Source organism: Vespa velutina, chromosome 11 (genome assembly GCF_912470025.1).
Source record: "Vespa velutina chromosome 11, iVesVel2.1, whole genome shotgun sequence".
NCBI classification, from domain to species: domain Eukaryota; kingdom Metazoa; phylum Arthropoda; class Insecta; order Hymenoptera; family Vespidae; genus Vespa; species Vespa velutina.
The window spans coordinates 2,845,096-2,868,502 of record NC_062198.1 but is presented as its reverse complement, the minus strand read 5'-3'; the positions used below and the strand labels follow the sequence as shown (position 1 = coordinate 2,868,502).

The window sequence follows — 23,407 nt, the reverse complement described above, 5'->3', positions numbered from 1 at the left end:
TATATAAATTCTGATTCTCAGCCTAAACAAACTTTTATCTTTATTATTATCATAAAAAAAAAAAATATCTATCAGTCTGGCCAATATACAATAACAATATTAACAATATAAAAAATTACTATTTTGATTGTTCACTTAGATATAAAGTTATTATTTAGTTATTATTTATTTTTATATAAAATAGATATTATTTATTTTGATACAAAATAGATACTAAAAGTTCTCAATAAAAAAGAAAAAAAAAAATCCATTATGTTATTTATTTAAATATAATGAAGATGTTAAAAATTTTCAAGAAAAGAATTTATTTAGACATATAGATTATTTCTATCAAACGCTTTCAATGAAAAATAATACGTTTGTTTGTTTAAATATAAATCCTTTTTGAAATATCGATACCATTCAGTCATCAATTCAATCAAATATTTCGTTTATTTAAACAATATAATATTATATATTTTATAATTTTATTAATCAATTTTTTTATATACTTGTTTCTTTATCACTCTATGAAACATAATATTTACATATTTCATTTCCTTTTTCATTATTAAATAATTGTTAAGAATAAAACAAAAAGAAAAAAGAAAAACTTTGTCAATTGATATTTATTTGAAAAAAAGTGGAATAAAAAAAGAAAAAAAAAAGAAATTGACTCGAATTGATATTGATTTCGATTTTTAATATATTAAAAATCAAAAAATAAAATATGACTTTGATTGAAAGAAATCAATCAGAGAAGTGAATTGAAGATCTCTGAAAAGGGAATTTTGGAAAAATATCAAGGAGTGAAATGAAATTCAGAATTTATGCCATCGAGATATACTATTTTATGTTCGCGTTGATGTCGTTGGAGATGGATTTCGTTGAAGACTATTCAAGAAATCCCTTCTGAAGTTCGCTTTTCAACTGCCAAGGACAAGTAAATCAATCAGATACTCAAGTAAGTTCGTGTAATATATCGTCTTGATCTCACGCAAGAGAACGATTAAGTGCGAACGTGCCAATCTTGATACACATTTTTCCTTTACTCTCTCTCTCTCTCTCTCTCTCTCTCTCTCTCTCTCCCTCTCTCTTTCTTTCTCTCTCTCTCTCACTTACTCTCTCACTCACTCCTATCCTTCTATTGCGAATCAAATCAATTTTATATCAAATCAAATGGAATTACATTTTATTATTCATACAATAAAATACTTCTTCAAAGTTATATATAATTATTGTACACATACAAATAAATCGGAATTGCGCGTTTCTTAAAATATACCGAAATAAACTGATTGAAAAATGAATGAATTCTATGTAAAAAAAAAAAAAAAAAAAAAAAAAAAAAAAAAAAAAAAAAAAAAAAAAGGAAGAAAGAAAAAAAGAAAGGAAAACGATATTTTTATAATCGCGTTTAACTTCACATTTATTTATTTAAATTAATTATGACTTGTTATTAATTATATGAACCGTTTATTTTGAAAGTGGCTTAATTCCATTTATCTTCAAATCAAGATATTTAAGGGTTTGCGTTTCAATGAATTTAAAAATATGCGTATAGGATACTAATGAGTTATACTACTTAAGTGTATCTAAGGGTGTTAAATTTATATTTCCTATTAAAATAGTGGCAATTATTAAGTAAATAATATGCGTTTTCTTATCAAGAATGGAGTTAGGCCACTTTCAAAATTAACAATCAGATTCATTATAAAATTTGAAGGTGCCCAAGTCCATTCAACATAATTTAAAATGCTTCAGATTGAAAAAAACAATACTCAATTTATTTTACATATCTTTGAAACACTTCGAAAACATAATTTATGCGATTCAAAACATTTTTTAACTACATAACATACAAAATTACGAATATAAATTTATTACAAAACAATTTACCACTCACCTAAATTTTGTGTGTGTGAAAGGGATTTGAAGAAATCATGATGTTCCGGTGTAATCGTAATAGGTCAATTATGTCCTTGAATTTTGCTGTTGTAATTTGTCTGATATTTTTATAGAGTGGTGTCAATACAATAGTTTCGAACTTTCTTGGTCTACGTGGTAATAAATTCAGGACTTTAAAATTTTCACTTTCATTCATTGATGTCTTATAGAAAATTTTATATTATAAAGAAATATTTTTTATTTCTTTTTAATTCAATTTTCATTTATTTGTATAATAAATTTTACAATGATTCACGTTTAAGTGTTTCATCGAAAAATAATTTCTTTTTTTGTTTTTACAAATTGAAATTATATACAAACGGAAAACGACGTTAGAATAATAAAGTCTTATTTGTACGAATAACTTTACGGAAATTAAAAAAAAGAAAAAAAAATAAATAAATAAGAAAGAAAAAAAAAAGAGGAAAGCTTCTGTTTCAATAATCACTCTTAAACGAACAATAAATGTTTCATCGAAATATCTTTGCTCAAACGAAGCCATGAATTTTTCTGACCTTCTAATACAATACATAAGGCTTTTCAAAGAAATATGTATTCGATTTCAAATCGAACAAATATTTTTTTTTTCTTCTCCTTTCTTTTTACACTTTTCGGTAAACAAAAAGAAATTAATATGTTATTTAAAACAATATTATTTATAATAAAATCATTCTTATCAATTAAATCGTTATTATATGATTGTTTTATATATCTTTTTGCGCAAGTGCGTATTGGAACATCTGTTCGTCCAGAATTCCATAAGATGAGACGAACGACAATTTAAATTTTTATAAGGCTATCTAAAGTTTTTCTACTTGACATTTAGAAGAACTTCTTTTGTACTACAAGAGACAGAGAAAGAGGGAGAAAGAATGACTAAATATAAAGGGGGTGAGGGTAACCTAATAGGGGGCGGGGCCAAATACCACAGGCGGCGGGGATAAGCTAGTAGGAGGTGGGGCCAAGTACTCCACGGGGCGGGGCTGAAATGGTAGGAGGCGGGACCAAGTACCGAGGAGACAGGGCTAACCTAGTAGGAGGCGGAGCCAAGTATCCAGGAGGCGGGGCCAGCCAAGAAGGGTAGGGTCTATAATGTTAGGAGGAAGGCTTAAGGACTCAAGGGGGCAGAGCTAAACTATTAAGAGGCGGAGCTAAACTACTAGGAGGCGGGGCCAAAGGATCAGGGGGCGGCTCTAAACTAATAGGAGGTGGGGCCAAAGGCTCAGGGGGCAGGGCTAACCTAGCAGAGCCGGGCTAAACTAATAGGAGGCGGGCTCATGTATCCAGAAGGCGTGGCTAAACTAATAGGAGGCGGGGCCAAACTATAAGGAGGCGGGGCCAAAGGATCAGGGGGCGGGGCTAAACTAATAGGGGGCGGGGCCAAGGACTCAAGGGGTGGGGCCAAACTATAAGGAGGCGGGTCCAATTATCCAGAGGGCGTGGCTAAACTACTAGGAGGCGGGGCCAAGGTCTCAAGGGGCGGGGCTGAACTAATAGGAGGCGGGCCCAAGGGATCAGGGGGCGGGGTTAAACTACTACGAGGCTGAGCCCTGTATCGAAACCGCTTGGAATTTATATCGGAAGTTCCAAAGGACTTATTTCGCTCTCTCCTAGCTTTTCTAAGATAGTCATATAGTCAATTATCAGTATAGCCATTATAGTCATTTATAGTCGTTTACAGTCCTTATAGTCATTACGTATAGTCATTATAGTCATTATAGTCTTTATATGTCATTATAGTCATTTATAGTCGTTTGTAGTCAATGTATTTATTTATAGTGAATAGTCATATACTCAATAGAGACATAGTAGTCAACAACTTTGATTATATGTACAATTTTCTACTACCATGGGAATCACCACGTTTAGATAAACCGTGTTGTGATACCATTAACCCTTCGAATACTACGGGCGCACATATGCTTCCAGCGGAAGCTATCGATATATACTATGAAAGCAAATACGCGCCTGGCAAAAAATATGTTTCTGTTTAATCATTAAGTGCAAATTGCGATAATGATGTTTTCAATAAGAATTCATTGTTAACGATAATGGCAATTCGTTCTCGTCGACGTTATTGTTATTATAAAAAAAAAAAAAGGAAAAAAGGGAAAATGAAGAATTTTATCTCGGATATACGTATGTTAATTTACTGGAATCAATATTTAATTCATAAAAAAAAGTTGTAGATAAGTAGTGATTTTAATCCTTTTTTAACATTTTAATTATGCATATCTCGTTCACGTGTTTTTATATTGTATAATCTGAAAGAAGATAATAATAATAATAATAATAATAATAATAATAATAATAATAATAATAATAATTAAATTAATTAGAAAAATAAGAAATTAATGAATGAGAATTAACGAAACTTTTTCAAACTTAGCGATATGCAATAAGTAAAACGAAATCATTCGCTATCGTTAAAATTATTAATTAAAAATGATTGAATATTATTAATATTAAAAATGATTAGAAATTCATAATTTTTTTTTTATTATATTTAATTTCCAAATCAAAAAATTATTTTTTCTACATATTAATCTTATCTAATATAGCATATAAACGTTTCATAAAAATAATGATTCAACAATTCATAATTTTTAGGATTATTGAAATCCCATCGAAATAACTCACGAAATCCCATAAAATGGATCATAAAAAAATATTCGAGGAAGTAACAACGAGTAAGAGACAGAAAGAAGGGAAGAAAGATATGAAGAGAGAAAGAGAGAGAGAAAGAGAGAGAGAGAGAAAGAGGGAGAGAGGAAGAAAGGAAGTGGAAGAGAGAAAAAGAGAAAGGAAGAAAGTAGTCGTGATTTTGGAGATAAAGTGAAACGACTTCACTAAGAATCCAAAAAATATCCGACTCTGGCTAGGTCGAATCGTGATTCTTGAGTGACCTTGACATCCTTTGTGATATAACTACTTCCGATTCTTGAAAGCTCAAGCAATAGTACAAGCATGATAAGGACACGCTTTAACACTATAGTAGTTTTTCTTTCACCGCAAGGTGAAACTTTTACTACCTTTTATAACTTTATCTGGACGTTCGTAATTAATCTCTTAATTGATACTAAGAATTCGTGATTAATAGTGATTACAATGATATTTACTTTTAGAATAATTATTTGTTTAACAATAATAATAATAATTATTATTATTAACTATTATTAAAAACATTGAGCTAATATGTTTTACGTTTGTCGTAAGAAAAATTTTCGTGACCGATCTGAGAGAATAAAAAAAAAAAAAAAAAAAAAGAAAAGAAAAGAAAAGAAAAAAAAATAAAACAAATAAAAAGAAAGAAAGAAAGAAAGAAAGAAAGAAAAATCAGGGAAGAAGAGAGGGAGAGGTTGTTAACGTGAATCCAAAGAAAAAGTAGGTCAGATCGTCGTTCGGATAACACGTTCGACCATCTCCTCCCTCGAATTTTCTTTCATATTCAACTCTCTTGACGTTTCATTGTGTGCTGAGTGATGTGTCTGTGTATGTGAGTGTTTATATTTGCTTGCGTGCGTACGTACGTGTGTGTGTGTGTGTGTGTTTGCGTGCATACTCACATGAGTTGTTCACCGAGTAAATAATTGCTGGAAAAATCAAAGTAGAAGAGAGCATACTCGGTACAGTTCTTCCTGAATAATTATCGCATTATAGTTACATTACGTGTACCAGTTTCGTGCCGAAAACAATTTTTCTATTTTTTCTTTGTTCCGTATTTTGTTCTCCTCTCCTCTCCTCTCCTCTCCACTCCTCTCTCCTCTTTCTATCCCTTCTCTTCTCTTCTCTTCTCTTCTCTTCTTATTGTTTATTTTCTTTCTTTTTTTTCTTTTTCATTTTTTTTATTTTCCCTTTTTTACAAGGATTTATTGTAGCTTTTGTTCCAATTTTAATCAGAAAAAAAGACACGCATGTATTTCTTCCTGATTAAAATAAATATAATAAGTTAATAATAATAATAATAACGAGTGTTTAGTTTCATCAAGATCGTGATGTTAATTACGTGTGATTAATTGCGTGAACTTTTTCTTTTTTTCTTTCTTTCTTTCTTTTTTCAATTATAAATAATTAATTTGATAAATTTATCATAATATGATTAGAATAATAAATAGTACGAGTAATTAATTAATTTCATTAAATATGTTGATTTTAATCGTGGAGAATATTAATTTGCAAATATTTGTTAATATAAAATGAGCGAGGCAATTATATATTTATAAGTTTCTACGAAGAAGATAAATAAATTAACAATGGCGAACAGTATTTGTGAAATATAAAAGAAAGAAAAAAAAAAGAAGAAGAAGAAGAAGAAGAAGAAGATGTTTAGAAAAATTAGAAAAATTAGAAGAATATTAGAAAAATTAGAAAAAAAGTACACGCTAGATGTAATAAGCTTAATTAAAAAAAATACTATTTAAATCTAATTCACTAAAATATTTGAGAATGTTTATAAATACAATAATCCTCTTTTTATATAAGTCTTTCGAATCTAATGAAATTCTAATCTCAAATAAAACAAGAAAAAACACGCTTATTACATTTTTCTCCAATGAATTATTCCCATTAATTTTTCTAATCTCTAACTTCATAAATTTTAATCTTATTGAAAGCACAATTTTTTTTCTATATAAAAAAAAAAAAAAAAAAAAAAAAAAAAAAAAGCAAATTTAATTTACACAATCTAACATCTAACATTACAAATCCTTCAAAGAAAATCTAATTAGTGTAAAAATAAAATTACCTTGCCGTAAAAACATTTCAAATCTAATAAAATTCTAATGTAATTGAAAATACACGATACTTCATACCCATTAATTATTATTATATTCATTTAATTTATCAAATTTAATATTTAACGTTAGAAATTCTTTTAACGAATAATACCTACCTGTAAATGATGAAATTATCATTTTCGTGCAAACGTTTCAAATCTATTAAGGAAAGAAAAAAAAAAAAACAGTCTAATTCAATTTTTAAACAATACAAACAATACAATTTTTAAACAATTTTTAAATAATACAAAGTTTTATCAAAAGATAATTTAATTGAATTTATACGATCTAATATCTAACCTTTTAAATCGTCGATTAAGCAAATTGCAATGAACAGTCATTATTTCCTTTGTTTTCGATTACAAATGACTACAAATAGGATATATATATATATATATACTCTATATAAAAGACAAGTTGGTTGGTTCATTGGTGACATTTAGATCGGATCGAGTATCCAGAGACTGAAACGAGATCAATGACACGAATACGATACTCGCGAGGATAATAATGTCCGTCCTAAGGGATTAACATGTTCACGGGACACGAGGACAGATCTGTAATTAATCGTGTGATAATTAAGGGAGATTACAAGGACGACGATATGGCTATCCGATCGATTTCTCGAATGCGATCCTTTCCGGCTGTTCAACGAACATGCTGAACGATAACGATCCTTCTTTCTATAGCTTGATAAATTGAACTTTGATAACTTTTAATTCGTCAATAACGAACTCTAGTTATCTTTTACGTTCTCGTATAACATATTGTGTGTGGGTATGTGCGTAAATATGTACGTCTTTCTCTCTCTTTCTTTCTCTCTCTCTCTCTCTCTCTGTCTCTCTCTCTCTCTCTAATTATAGTTAATATAAATATAAATAATAAGTATATATATATATATATATATATATATATATATATTTATATTATGAATTGATTTTTAAAGATTTATAAAATTTGTTTCCGTTTTTTCAATCGACTATTATTTATTTTATACTTTTTTGTAGAATCTATAATATACATATTTTTATAGAATGATAATAATTTATGATTTTATAAAAAGAAAATACATATATATATATATATATATAATTTAAAGAAATATTTCTTGTTTTTATTGTATTTCTCTTTCTCTCTTTTTCTTTCTCTCTCTCTCTCTCTCTCTCTCTCTCTCTCTCTCTCTTTCTCTTTTAATATTACATATGCATTGGTTTTTAGAAATTTATAAAATATGAATTTTTTTATCTATTATTATTTATTTCATACACTTGTTTTTTTTTCTTTTTTTTTTTTTTTTTTTTGGAAATAAAGATATTTTATAAAAAAGAGAGAGAGATACATCTATAAAGAATTATAACACACATAGGAATACTTTTTATATGTTTACTATATTTTTATCTCTCTTGCGGGACTATTAAATCGTTACAACGACTGACATTGATCGTGAATGCTTTTTCGAAAGAAAAAGAAAAAGAGAAAGAAAGAAAGAAAGAGAGAGAGGGAGGAAAAGAGAGATTATTATAGTCGTTACTCTTATTGTCAAAATACAGCTATGTCCTTTATAAATGAAAATTGTCAACGATTTGTAAATATTTTTTATACACTATTTTCGTACACAATTTTTTTACGCATTTTTTTTCTACACATTCTTTGTACACAATTTTTCTACACTTTTTTTTATCTATTTCATTATTAATAGTTTACGTTTAAATTATTATCTGTGAATTTTATCGTTAAACATTATGACAAAAGTATTAATAATAATTCAATGAAATTTAATTTTTAATGACATAAGAAATAAGGGAAGTCAATCATCTATCTATTTTCTTTTTCTATTGTTCTAATTATTATCAAATCTATCAAAAAGTTGTATACATTTTAGTGAAAGATAAATTAACTGTACTCTTCAGTAAACATAATATTTAATTAGTTTATTTGATTTAAAAGAAAAAAGAAAATGTACAAGCAATCTTTCTAATTATAATTGTCAAAAAGTTAGTCAAACAATTATGTCTAAACATATGGTCAGTATTTTAAATAAAAATAGTTACTATATATAATAAAGTATAAATGCGTAATAAAAACGACATAATTACCGACACAATCTAAAAACTTAATTATTTAAATCGATCAAATTATTTCAATTATACCGATCAATAATTTTACGAAACACTTCACACATCGATTAATAATATTTTTAATCGGATGAATTTGAAAATTCATAGTAATATTCGAAATACGCGTTTGCGCCAATTAAAAAAGAAAAAGTGCAAAAAAAAAAAAAAAGAAAAAAAAAAGAAGAAAAGAAAAAAAATGAATGAACAAATAAATATTGTAAATAAATATAAATATAAAAGAAAACGAGAATAAAAAAGAATCATCCATTAGCCAACGAAACAAAGGAGCTTAACAAAAAAAATAAAAAAAATAAAAAAAGAACGAAATAGAAAAATAACAAAGAAAAAAAAAAAAAAAATAAAAAAAAATAAAAAACTGTAAATATTGTAAAGTCTAATATTTCTTTTGATAACCATGAAAGCAGATTTCGCGTCGGGATTTTCAATGTCCCAAACGTTATATGCGCATCAATAACGATCTGTGGCTACTAGAATCGTTTTCTGTTGTGTGGAGTATATGTACGTACATACATACACACAGATTGACGGAAACTGAGAGAGAAAGAAAGAGAGAGAAATGGAGAAAAAGAGAAAGATATATATGTATATGCGCGTATATATATATATATATATATATATATATATATATATATATATATAGGTAGATAGATAGATAGATAAAAAACAGAGAAAGAAAGAAAGAGAGAGAGAGAGGGAGAGAGAAAGAGAAAAAATGAGAGCAAAACGAAAGGCAGCAGGTTTACCAATGTGGTTTTTACCTCACTGTGCTCTCAACCTATTCGTTGACGTAACTCACAGTCGTAAAACGTTGACCAGAGAATGTGTTGAAGTGGAATACATGTATTGTAGATAAAAAGTATCTATCTGTTAAAGAAAGAGAGAGAGAGAGAGAGAGAGAGAGAGAGGGAGAGAGAAATGGCGAGAAACAAATAAAAGGAGGAAAAGAGAAGGATTTCACAGAATGCAAATCAGTGCAACGAAAAAGGCACATAGTTCGTAACCGCTACACAAAACCACCAAAGGACCCCTACAATTCTCACCCCTCATCTCGATCGAAAATGAACGCATAAAGTTTCACAAATAAAAGGGTTGGACAACGAGAAAAACCCTTTTTTATCCCCTCATCCTTTCACCTCCCTTATTCTCCGAACTCTCTCATCCTTCTTCAACCAATCTTCTCTCCCATCATCTTCTTTCCTTTCGATACTTTCCTTCGAAATCTCTCTCATTGGACTCAATTTATTGGACCGAACCTATTTTTATCTTCGAAGGACTCAATCATCGGAATCGACTCATCGATAATCATCTTCAAAAGCTTTAATTACCGCTATTATTTCTCTTGTCGTTTACAGCGACTCACGTTTGCGGATTTTTTTGTATGTTGAAATCTTAATAATTAAGGGAAAAAAAAAGAAAAAAGAAAAGAAAAGAAAAATTGGAAAAAGTGAAGGAAGGAAGGAAGGAAGGTAGGAAAGAGAGAGAGAAAGAGAGAGAGAGAGAGAGAGAGATGTAATTTTCGCAATTATTAATACAATTTGATATGGTATTTATTTGTAATGTATGTATATATAAAATATATTATATTGATAAAATATTATGTAAAGAATAAAATGATTCAATTTAATATCATTGGCAAACGCACAAAAGAATACGTAGATTAATTTAAATATACATACATATAAAAATAAACAATGTGATTATATAATAACACATGAAAGTAAATAAAAATTTCATGTGATGAAATATAAATGATTTTCTTCTCTTTTCCTTTTTTCGTTTTATTCATTTCAAAATTATAAAATTCATTTATTATCAAAAGCATCAATTAATATTCTATAAAATTGTTTATATAAATTAAAATTAAAAAAGATAAAAAAAAAAAAAAAAGGAAAAATGATAAAAAGACGAAACAATGAAATATATATATATGGTGTCGGTAAAATGACCCATACTTCAGGAGTGTATCGAGGGAACCGCATGGAATAACTTTTTAATAAAAACCAATGACCGTCATGACCAACTGCATTTGTGATTTTACTTTTCTTTTTTCTATTTGTTTTTCTTTTTTTTTTTTCCATTTTCTCTACACGAATATTAAGTTGTTATTAAAAATTTGCACTATAGGATTCCCTCGATACGCTCTTAAAATATGGGTCATATCTTTTGGGACACCCTGTAACTGAATATGACGTGAATGTTGTTGCGAAAAAAAAAAAAAGAAAAAAAAAAGAAACTATTTCGAATTTTTAGAAATTTTGAAAGTGAATGCAGGATGAAGGATAGGTAAATAGAGCTCTTCACTTTTTTATGATGAAACGTAAACTACGAAAGGATTTAAACGAGGGTGGATGCTTAAAGGGCTACTAGAAAGGGGTTGGAAAACAGAAGTTTCTGTGTTATCGATCGCTAGAAGGTAACTTTCTATGACTCAGCCAAGGTCAAGCTATTAGTCGGAGTCACACGATCTCCTCTTATTCTCTCTTCTTCTCTCTTTTTCTTCTTCTTCTTCTTCTTCTTATTCCTTGACTAGAAAATGCTCAAAAGTAGCTTAAGAAGTTATCGATCTTACCAAAAGGCTAGTAAAGTTTACAAATTTTCGGATTTAAACTTTAATCTCTTATGATCTGGAAATATTTTTCAAGTTTTTCTTTTTTTTTTTTCCATTCATAAATCTCATTAAAATGTTAATTAATTTGTTTTTTTCTTCAATTGAAAAAAATAAATTTTTTTTTAAATGTATACCATGAAACTCGTTCATATCAAGAAATATCAATTAATTTCGATTTAAATAAAAATATTCGATACATCACATTTCAATTTGTATCCATTAACATTCGTACCCTTTTAGATAACATGCAGAAAGTAAAAAAAAAAAAAAAAAAAAAAAGAAAAAATACATGCAAAAGTTAAATTCGTCATTAAATATTGATTAAAAATTAATACAAAATTTATCATTCGAATAATTTAATATTTTTCTTTAAAAATATTATACTAATGATAAATAAATATTATATTATATTAAAGATACAAAAAAAAAAAAGAGAAAAATGTGTATAAGTTTAATTTTTCAATTTAAGAAATAAAAAATAAAAACAATTTTTTCTTTTTCTTTTTTCATTTCATAATTCATTAATATATAACATAACATTTATTACAGATTTCTTTTCTCGAACTTTTGCATGTTACTTTATATATATGTACATTTGAATAAATAAAACATAGTAGTTTATCTTTTATACGAAATAGGTGGATTCTTCTATCACATCCATCATAGTTCTGAAACGTTAGATGGTTACTGACTAGCAGACGTGCTTGCTTTCTGACCGTATGCACAGCTCACGTACTATCGACACATAAATAATGCACATGATCGATCGATCATCAATGTAAATATAATTTCGAAAAGACGAAGGAAATACCTCTCAACGTTTATTTTAGATACCAATATTCAGATTACGTATTTCGTATTATAATATTTTAGATTTGCACGTGCTAATTAATGTTTTACGTTAATATGATATGATATGATAAAAATATTTAAAGATATTAATATTAATGATGTAAAAATTTTAATGAATAGCAATTAATGTAATTAATAGATTTTTAGATAATCATCGATGTTGCAAATATAAAATACTTAAATGTAGAAAATGTTTATTGAGTATTAATAAAAATTTCTAATATTATAACTTTTAATTATTCTTATTATTGTTAAAACATTTAGAAATTCATTATTTAAAATATCTAAGAAATTTTTCATTGCTATAATGATTAATAATATAGACGATTCAAATGATTATAAAATTTCTAAATATTATTTCTAATAATTTCAAAAACAAAAACAATTTTTAAACACTTATAAAAATTTTGTAATTATTATTTTTATATTGTTCCAAAGATTAACGAGTTAATAACATAAAAAAAAAAAAAAAAAAAAAAAAAAAAAAATACATGATTTTGAAAACCTCATGAACTTTTTAATAATTATTTCCAATAATACTGAGAATTATTTTCAATCCGTACAAAAACCCATTTAAAAATTAATAAATAAATAAATCTTAATTTATTCTGAATTATTAATTATTCTATGAGTTTTCGATGCGATCTAAATAGAAAATAAATTTGAGAAAAATATCAACTGAAGTTTTCATATTATCACTGCGAGAGATGATAACAAAAACGTTTTAACTAGAAAGTAGATAAACGTTTTTACTCATACCAGCGACGACGTTCGCTTCCTCAATTCTCTCCAAGCACTTATTTCTATATAGTTCTACCATGATGATTTTACCAAGATTCTTCATTATCGTTTTCGAAGAGAACGACGATAAAGATATCTCTCGAGTATCGACTTACCAGGTGTAAAGTTGACAGGCTTCTCCTTGAACCCAAGACAACTAACGTAGAAATGACCCAGCTTCTCGAAGACACCAACCATTCGACCGGTTTCGTTTATTAACATTTCTGAAATAAAATAAAAAAGGAAAGAAAAAAAAAGAAAAAAAAAAAAAGAAAAAAAAGAAAAAAAAAATAGAACAAATTGGAATTAGTTAATCAAATTTTCCATATCGATCTAACGATACAAAATCATGAAGAAAAATTGTTAATAATATTTATGATAATATTTATGATTAATAAGAATTATTTTCTTTTTTATCTTTTTTTTATTTAATTAATTAATCAATTAATATCAACAAATCTGACGATACAATCGTAAATAAAATTTTGATATGATTGCTTTGAAAATATTAACGATTACATAAAATGAATGCTCATAAAAATCTAATTTTCTCATGTTTGCTAACGAATCAATGAAAACTAATGAATTCAATAAATAATCGTATATTGATTCTATATATACTATCTCTCTCTCTCCCCCCCTCTCTCTCTCTCTCTTTTAAATTCTAAATCTTAAATTTTAAATCAATTTCTATCTCAACATTGTCTGATGGATCACCAAACAATAGATCAAACATTTCGTACTTTTATTAAAAAAATGTATTATATATATCTATATATATATATATATATGTATATATATATGTATATACATTAAATTGTTTAATAGAAAATTTCATTAAAATTTCATTAAAAAATTTAATAGCATAACAATAAATTATTTGCAATAATGTATTAATCTCAACTACAAATATTTTTCTATATCATTTTAAATTAAATTTTTACAATAAAAATTTAATGCTCATTGCAGAGAATTGATCGATTTACTATATAATAAAAGAATCTATTTTTTTTTTTTTTTTTAAATAATCATCAATTGTCATTCGAACATTCATATACAAACACAAACTTCGCGTATGCGTACATACACACACACACACGTGCACACACGCGTGCATACGAATAGATATCTCATAATATCATTAATATCAATTAACACTAATTTGAATTAATAGATTCGCATTCAAAATAGATATAAATAAAATGTAACAATACAATTTTCCTTTGTTCTATCAAAATTAATTTTTTATGTCAACACCGATTAGTCATATCTTTTACGACAGGATTATTAATTACATTTGACAAGTTAAATTCTTGGAAAATCTATTAAAATAATAAATTTACCGTGACCCTTGCTCTTACCCTTTGCCCTTATCCATGATCATGTTCATGTTCATTCTGGTACTTTTGTTCCGTGATTGTGATCCTTGATCGTGAACCATGATCCATGAATCATGACTCGAGAGAAAAAAAACTTAACTTATCATTTAAAATTAAGGCTTTATCGTTCGTGATGTTCACTGAACAACCTACTTATCAATGATTACCACTAATGAAAAGAAAAAAAAAAATAAAAAAGAAAAAGAAGAAGAAGAAGAAAGAGAAGAACAAATCATCAAAAAGAAAGCTACTTCAATCGCCAAAAGAACTTGTATAGAGCCATTGATTTCAATATTTCCCTCAATAAACTCCTACACATCCTATATGGAATAACGAAAGCATTACTCACGTATGTATGCATTTATATATATATATATATATGTGTGTATGTATCTATGTGTGTACGTATGTATGTATCGACGAAAGCTCCTTAAAAATAGAAACATTCAAAAATAGTTGATAGAAACAAGTAGTAGTATAATATGAAAACCGCAGATAAAACAAATGTTGATTGTTGCTTGAAATGTTGCTTCTGTCTTTTCCGATATATATCCTTTTGAATAAGAACCTTTACAAAGTCTGACTGAAGGTAACAACACAGACAAAAGGTAACCGATAGAACATCTTTTCCAAAGGTAAAGTGTGTAACCCACAGAGAGAGAGAGAGAGAGAGAGAGAGAGAGAGAGAGAGAGAGAGAGAAAGAGAGAGAGAGAGAGAAAGAGAGAGAACGTACATATGTAACTCTACGGAACGTTAGATCGTTTCGTTCCTAGCTTTTCGATGTTCAATGAGAACAGCACACAGAGAGGAAGAGAATGAGAGAGAAAGAGAGAAAGAGAGAGAGAGAGAGAAAGAGAATACAAGGAGATTCGTATGTGGAACACGACGAGATGTATCGTAGAACATTGAGAATACCACATACATTCTTATGCACATAAACGTATACATATATGCAATATACATATATGTATTTGTATATGTATATAGATATGTATATCTATATGTATACCTATATGATATCTATATGTATGTCTATATGATATCTATATGTATATCTATATGCATATGTATATATATATATATATATATATATATATATATATATATATTCTAGCCCTACGTGTAAGATATATCGATTAACGTGAATTATTTATAGTACGGACAAGCAAGAGTACTTGATTCGTCCTTTAGCCCCGTGTATCTTATGTACTATGGTTCTTAAATCTAGCTTCACGACGAACTCATCAATTTATTCAACTACCAACTACTACACTTTGCTATGCTATACTACACTATGCTATGCTATGCTATGCTATGCTATGCTATGTTATGCTATGCTATGCTATACTTTCTTCTCTTTTATTTACGAAATTTTCATTCCTTTCGTCTTCATCTTCGTCTTCGTCTCTATCTGTTCCTTTTCCTTCTTCTTTTTTTTTTCTTCCTTTTTTTCTTTTTTTTTTTTTTTTTTCATGTCTCGGGAATACTTTTTACACGTCAGTAATACAAGACTTTATTATGGCTCTTTTTATTTGCTCTCACATTAACAAATTATTCTATGTACATAGACATATCTTGTTTGTATGTAACATCACGTTAAACGGAATCGTTATTTATTCCGAGAGTTTCAATTTAATTAATTCCATTAGATCGTTAAATAATTAATATAACAATATTGATATTTTATTCTTGAACCTTTAAATGTATGTACGTATTCGTAGAATTATTATATATAATATTAGCTAATGTAATTTAATTTAATTTACATTATAATATATACATATATATATATATATGTATAATTATTTAATTATGTATTAAATTTCGCAAGAAAAATTGATATAATTGTTTAAATTATATGTATCAGTTTGACAAATAACAATACAATTAAAACTATACGATTTATAAAAATGTATATTTTTTATCGTTGACAAAACGTTCATAATCATTAATTTAATTATACATGTAGAAATTCATGTTGTAAATATTCAAATGTAAAAGAAATTTGTCGAAATGGCAAAAGAAATTTTTATCTTATTATTGATTAATTAATTAAATAAAGAAATTTTACAATTATTATACGTTTAAATAATTCATAATATATTAAATAATAACGTGATAGATTAATTGATCGCAATAAAGAAAATAATAAATGATTAAATGTAAAAATTCCCTTAAAGGAAAGGAAAAAAACTTACTTAATATTTTAAAAGGAAAATGGATTTATGTGTGTACGTTATAGACGTTAGTTTCGAACGATGTTAACTCTGCTACGATGCCAAAGTGACTGACACATTTAAAAACAAAATAAAAAGAATAGAAGATCATAGAGGATACACGAACGTAGCGATCACATCGATACAGGACAATCTATTTGTCTACATATTTTCCAATAAAATGTAACGTGAGCTTTCAAATTGACGAATCGAACGAACTATAGTATTGTTCGAATTTTCTTTAAATCGAGATAATAAAAAATATAAAATTACATGGATTTATATTTAATACACACACACACATACAGAGAGAAAGAGAGGGAGAGAGAATAACATAGACAGATAGACATTTAAATTAATTCTTAAAATATAAATTCTGAAATGTGTATTAATAATATGATCAGTCTTGAATCAATTGTACTTTTTTAAATTCTATTCGATAAAAGTGCTTATTAAAAAATTAATAATAAAATTGATAATAAAAATAATAACAATAATCAAGGGAAATAATTAATAAAATAATAATAATACAATAATAATAACAATGATATTAATGATAATGATGTTAACAATAGACGTGATTTCTAAAAGGAACTAAAGTAGCATAAGAAAATAAAACATTATCTGAAGAAAAAAAATTGTTTCGTTGAATTTGATCTTTTCTACGGAACGTTGAAAAAATGACGATGGTAAAACAACTCATTCTTTCTTTCTTTCTTTCTTTCTTCTCTCTCTCCTCTCTCTCTCTTCTCTCTATCCTCTCTCTCTCTCTTTCTCTTTCTCTATCTGCTTCTCTCTTTCTCTCTGTTTTTCTCTTCCTTTCTTTAAAGGCATTCTCGCGAACGAGGACAGACCATTCGGATATGAGTAAACGAGCGTTTATTCATAATGACGGTAACAAAACTTAGCCGTCGTCTTCCGGAAATTATACCAAACTATTATATTTATAACTTTCGTTCTTTTCTTTTTGCAATAAAGCTAAATATTACAAGCAAAATATTATAAAACGTTCATACAATGTGCATCGCTTTAACTATTTTTATGGAGATAGGAATAAAATGTAAGTGTAGTAATAAAAAAGTTATGATTACTTTAGCTTACCATGCATTATTATTCTTTGGTTAAGTAAAATAATAGTATATAATTGAATATAATAAGGTAAGTCCGAAATAAATGCAGAATAAGTGCAAAATAAATGCATGGTAAGCACAAAATTCTAATTACGAAAAGAACATCTTTCGAATTTTCGATCATTCAATTATGTATATTATCGATTATCTATAGATCTTTTATCCCTTATTTTTAATAAATAAAATAAAATTGTTGCTATTGGAATAAAAATTTAAACAATTTCATCATAATTATGTCCTTATTACGAAAGAAAAATAATCCGAGTTTTCGATCTTTCAATTTCGTACATTGATGACTAGTAATAGATTTTTTTTAAATAAACAAAATAAAATTTACATAAATATTTAATCGTAACATTTAATAATCTCCAAATATAATTATAATGAAAATTTATTAATGATTTCATTGTAGTTATCTTCTTATTAAGAAGGGAAAAGAAAAAATTCAATTTTTAAAATTATTAACAAAATCGATTTTATTATAACGACATTATTGCAATATTTAAATAAATAAAGAATAAAAAATTCTTGAAAATGGCGTTTGTTTCAAGTCTCTACAACTTTTCGTTCCGAAGATATCGCTTTCGAAAGATTTCCATTCATAATTCACATAGTACAGCTGTTCGTAGTAATAGTAGTAGTAGTAGTAGTAGTAGTAAGGCCGCGTAAATTCTCAGAATTTATGTAGGTCAGTATATCACCAAGCTAATTCAAATGAAATTACAAAGTTAGTAGGTCAACGTAAATATCCTTTTTTAAATGAGAATATTTCCGGAACTAAAAATCATAGAGACTTAAATCAAATACCATTTTAAAGGGCAGAATTTTCTCTATTTTTCAATATATTGTTAATAATTAATTAACAACTTGTTATAAACAATTTTTATAAATAAATTCTTACGAAGTAAATTCATCTTATTTTGTCAAAAAAAAAAAAGATTTAGATTGCGACTCCGATTTTTAAAATGACATAAATTAATAAATAATTAATAAACAAATTAATTTTTTATCGAACGAACAATTTTTTTCTATATTATTAATAACCACGTTCTGCATTTACATGGCAATATCTCTTTGATTAAGTCATAAAGACTTAAATAAAATATCATTTTAATTGATATAATTTTCTTTATTTTTTTCAACATATTGCTAATAATTAATTAACAATTTATTATAAACAATTTGTTATAAACAAATTCTTACGAAATAAATTAATGTATTTTGTCAAAAAAAAATTCAAACTGAGACTCCGATTTATAAAACTACATAAATTAATAAGTAATTTATATAATTGATTTATTATTTGGTTAAATTAGAGTCGCAAAGTTCCTAGATTATTTTAAAAATCAATTACTCTTTTTCGACATTTACCAGATTAATTTTTTTTCTAGATTTTAAAACTTTCACCTCCGACTAGGAACAATTGCCCTGTAGAATAAATAAATAACTTTCTATTAAATCTAACAAACAAATAAATAACTACTCTGTATAACAAATAAATCAGAATAATTATCATATAAATTATCACGATAGAAATAAATCGATAAATAAGAAAGCAAAATATTTAAAATAAAAAATTTGAATCACAAAACAGAAGAAAGGAAAATCTTAAAAAAAAAAAAAAAAAAAAAAAAAAAAAAAAGAGAGAAAAGAAAAAGAAAAACGATACAGGAATATCATGTGACATAAAAAGGAATAAAATAATTCTTTTCTTTAACGAGACTAACTGTAATTTTTGTAAAAAGAAAAAAGAAGATTTATTATTCCGAGGACGCGTTCGAGTTTCGAAGAAGAAGTAAAAGAGAAAATTATGTTTATGAAATAGCCGTGTTCTAAGTTGATAGCGTGCAGAAATAAGTAAGATATGCTAATGTACGTATACGCATAAGTTCGTCATATGCAATCATGTTTGAACAATATATGTATTGTATATGTACATAAAATAGCAAGTTGATGTTAATCCTAAGAGGCCGCATGACGATTATATATCACGAACAATTCTTTGCTATGTTTCTAATGATCGATATATACGAAAACTCATACATACATACGTTCTCGTACATACAAAAATATAATGCGTATAGCTATTATATTTTACAATATCCTTTTATTCTCATTTTAAATAACTATCGACGATTTTTATTATAGGATACATTTTGAAAAAAAAAATCTAATGAAATATTTTAATGTAAGTAATTTATTAAGTCATTATAATGAAGCAATTTAATGTTAAGCTTATAATTGTTAAGATAATAATGTTAACGTTAATGTTGACGTTAACGTTAAGATAATAAATTGATTTGAATCTGTTTCAATAAATAAAAAGAAAATAAAAAAAAAAAAAAAAAAAAAAGAAAAAGACATCACAAATATAATAAATTACATAGAAAAAATAACGAAAACCTCGATATTTTCATAGTTCTCATAATTCTGTTTTTTTTTTTTTTTTCTTCTACTCTCTCTAGTTATTTAAATTAATACTCAGAAAATATATAAGAATCATATTTTACTTTTTACAATATTTAAGGAACTACTTTAATTCGATTAAATCGTAATTAATAGTAAATATAATGCTAGATTAGTTGATATTAGTCATATAAATATATAAACAAATAAAAATAAACATATAAATTATTATTATTAATTTCGCAAAATAAAAATGATAATAGAATTGATAATAATGTTACTGCATTATGGTAAATGATAATGTTATTGTTCTAAATATATATAAAAATCTAATTTTTTTTTTGTTTTTTTTGTTTTTGTTTTTTTTTTTGTTTTTTAGATATCCAAATAATCCGACAAACTAGATTTTGAAAATTAATCTTTACTTTCTTTGTCCAACAAGTATTATGTAGATATTTTCAAACACTCGAAAACTTTTCATCTCGACTATCCAAATGCTTGCACTCACCTAGTCTTACAAACTTGGCAACTTAGGTTGATTGAAACTTTTAGGCGTTTCTAAAGAAAGAATAAGATAGAAAAAAGAGAAGAGAGAGAGAGAGAGAGAGAGAGAAAGAAAGAAAGAAAGAGAAAGAGTAAGAGTAAGAGCCAAAATAGCTATTGTAGAATAACGCCTTCAAACTATTCTCTCTAACTACTTCAGTTGTCGACGTTTGCACCTTTGTTTCATTTCTACAGAGAAATGTGAAATGGAAGATCGCGGTGATGTCGACTTTCTCATTCTCGTCTATTTGTCCCTGTCTTTCTTTGTCCTTCTTGGTTTCATGTCAATTAAACAAAGATAAAATACAACACATGTACGTACGTATATATGTATTTATGTATTTATGTATTTACCTATCTTTTTCTCAATTAAAGATGATAGAATTAGATGAGATATTATATTAACGTCGTTTAATAATTTTTATCATTAATTAATTAATTAACGACAAACTCAAATTTTCTTTATTTCATATACGTATTTTTATATAATTTTTTGTTTTGTTCATTGAAATGATAAAATTAAATGATAAATATATTTTAATCCCGTCTAATAAATTTTATTATCAACTGTTTTCGTAAGAATACTCAAGTATTCTTTATTTTTATCGAACTCTTTTTCCACTGGCAATAAAACTATCTTTTTTATCTTTTCTGTTTCCTTTTTTTCTCTATTTCTCTCTCTCTTCTCCTCCCCCCCTCTCTCTCTCTCTCTCTCTCTCTCTCTCTCTCTCTCTTTCTCTTTCGTCGTTTCAATCGCATACGAGTAAGTGCATCTTTCTTTCAATTGCACTAAACATTTCAAGGAAGATAGTAACGATGCAACAACGGTTGTCAGGAAGTTGCTAATGACTCTGGATTTCTCGTCTTTCCGTCTTTAAATGCACGTACAACCAGTTACAATCTTTTTGTTAAACTCGTGAAGACATGAAACCGACCAAGTGAACGATTCTATTGTCGTTAGCAAACTTACTTGCAAGTTTCGACGACCAAAGTCGAAAAAAGATCCGTCCTTTTTTTTTTCTCTCCCCCTAAATCTTTTCAATTTTTATTTTACTAACTCGAAACTTAAGAGACAAAAAAAGAAAGAAAAAAAAAAAAAAAAGAACAAAGTATATCTTCTCACTCCAATCTTATTACAAAGTGGATCACGAAAGTATTTAAATAAATTTTATACGAGTTTGTTTTTTTTTTTTTTTTTTTTTTTTTTATGTATTATAAGACAAATAATAAAAAAAAAAAAAAAAAAAAACTGACTTTACTTCGACATTTATTATTCTAATTAGTATCGAAATTTGTTAAATGAAACGATGGAAAATAGAAAAAAAAGAGAAAAATAAAAATACATAAAAAATTGACTTATCAATATTAAACAAATTAATATTATAATTTAAAAGTTATTCGAAGTTATTCGAATTCTAAATGATATATATTATTAATGACGAATTGTAAAAATCAAAAATCAACATAAATTCGATCTATCGTTATACGTATTATTAATAAGAAAAAAAAAAAAGAAACACACACACACACACACACAGAGACCTATGCACGGAAAAAAGCAAATGAGAATTGTTTAGTTTAAATAATGAATAGATATGATAAACACACAAGAATAATTGATATTAAACTATCCATTCATATAGTTTTCCTGATACGTTGGTAACATTAACAGAGCAAAACGTTGATCGTATAAATCACGATCATCCTACAACACCATAAAGATATATATCTCTATGAGTACATTCATAGCAACAAAGCATGATCTGGTTACTCAACGATATTCCACGATACATGAAATACCATTCTAGCGTACTATTATCCCGTAATACGTAGATATACGTAATACAGTAATACATAGTGTGTGTGAATGTTCGAAGACACGAAATGTGCCATAAAAGATAGAGAAATGCTATTAGAAAAGAGAGAAAAGACATTTTTGCAGTTGAAATAAATCTTTCTATTTTCAGCTCGGTAATGTCATCCCTCTACGATACTTATTCCTCCATTTAAAGAGCAATTTCGGAACATTATCTTCTTTTTATTATTATTATTATTATTATTATTATTATTATTATTATTATTATTATTACTATTACTATTATTTTTATATTATTTTTATGTTATTTTTACGTAACAAAAAATAATCAAGCGCCATGATGGTTTTTCATGTACAAAATCAATGATTTTACTTGCAATACTTTTAACATATATATACATATATATATATATATATATATATATATTATATATATATGTGTATATGCACACAACTATGTCATACTTGAGTTTAAAAATAGCACGATTGAATTTTTGCCGATGTAAAAGCTCCCGTGTGGGTCTATCGATCGTCCGCCATTTTTACTCTTCTCGATGATGTCCGATATCGTTTTTAACGCCGAATGACATCGATCTTTATAACAATGTATTCTTATCTTTGAATAGCATATGTGTACGTATATATATATATATATGTATATATATATACATATGTATATGATATATGTAGGTATGTGTGTTGTGTGTATATATATATATATATATATATATATATATATATATATATATATATATATAGTAAACGTGAGAAGAAAAGCTTGATATGCGTTTAGGTTTGTGGTTATATGCGTTGCGGTTTTCTTTGTGTATATGTGTA

The 23,407-nt window shown here is 26.6% G+C and overlaps 1 protein-coding gene across 4 annotated transcripts in view; it reads right to left on the bottom strand.

The window, feature by feature from the left end:
* Positions 1 to 23,407, bottom strand: part of LOC124952832 (neprilysin) — a 94,099-nt gene that overhangs the window by 47,963 nt on the left and 22,729 nt on the right. For 2 of the 4 annotated variants that reach the window (XM_047503310.1, XM_047503309.1), the window contains exon 5: positions 13,196 to 13,303. The exons of 1 other annotated variant lie outside the window; for it this stretch is intronic. In XM_047503310.1, coding sequence (XP_047359266.1) covers positions 13,196 to 13,303 — 108 coding nt within the window. Of the gene's footprint in view, positions 1 to 5,492; positions 5,676 to 13,195; positions 13,304 to 23,407 lie in introns of those variants that run through there. One more of the 4 variants, XM_047503313.1, reaches the window with a different exon arrangement.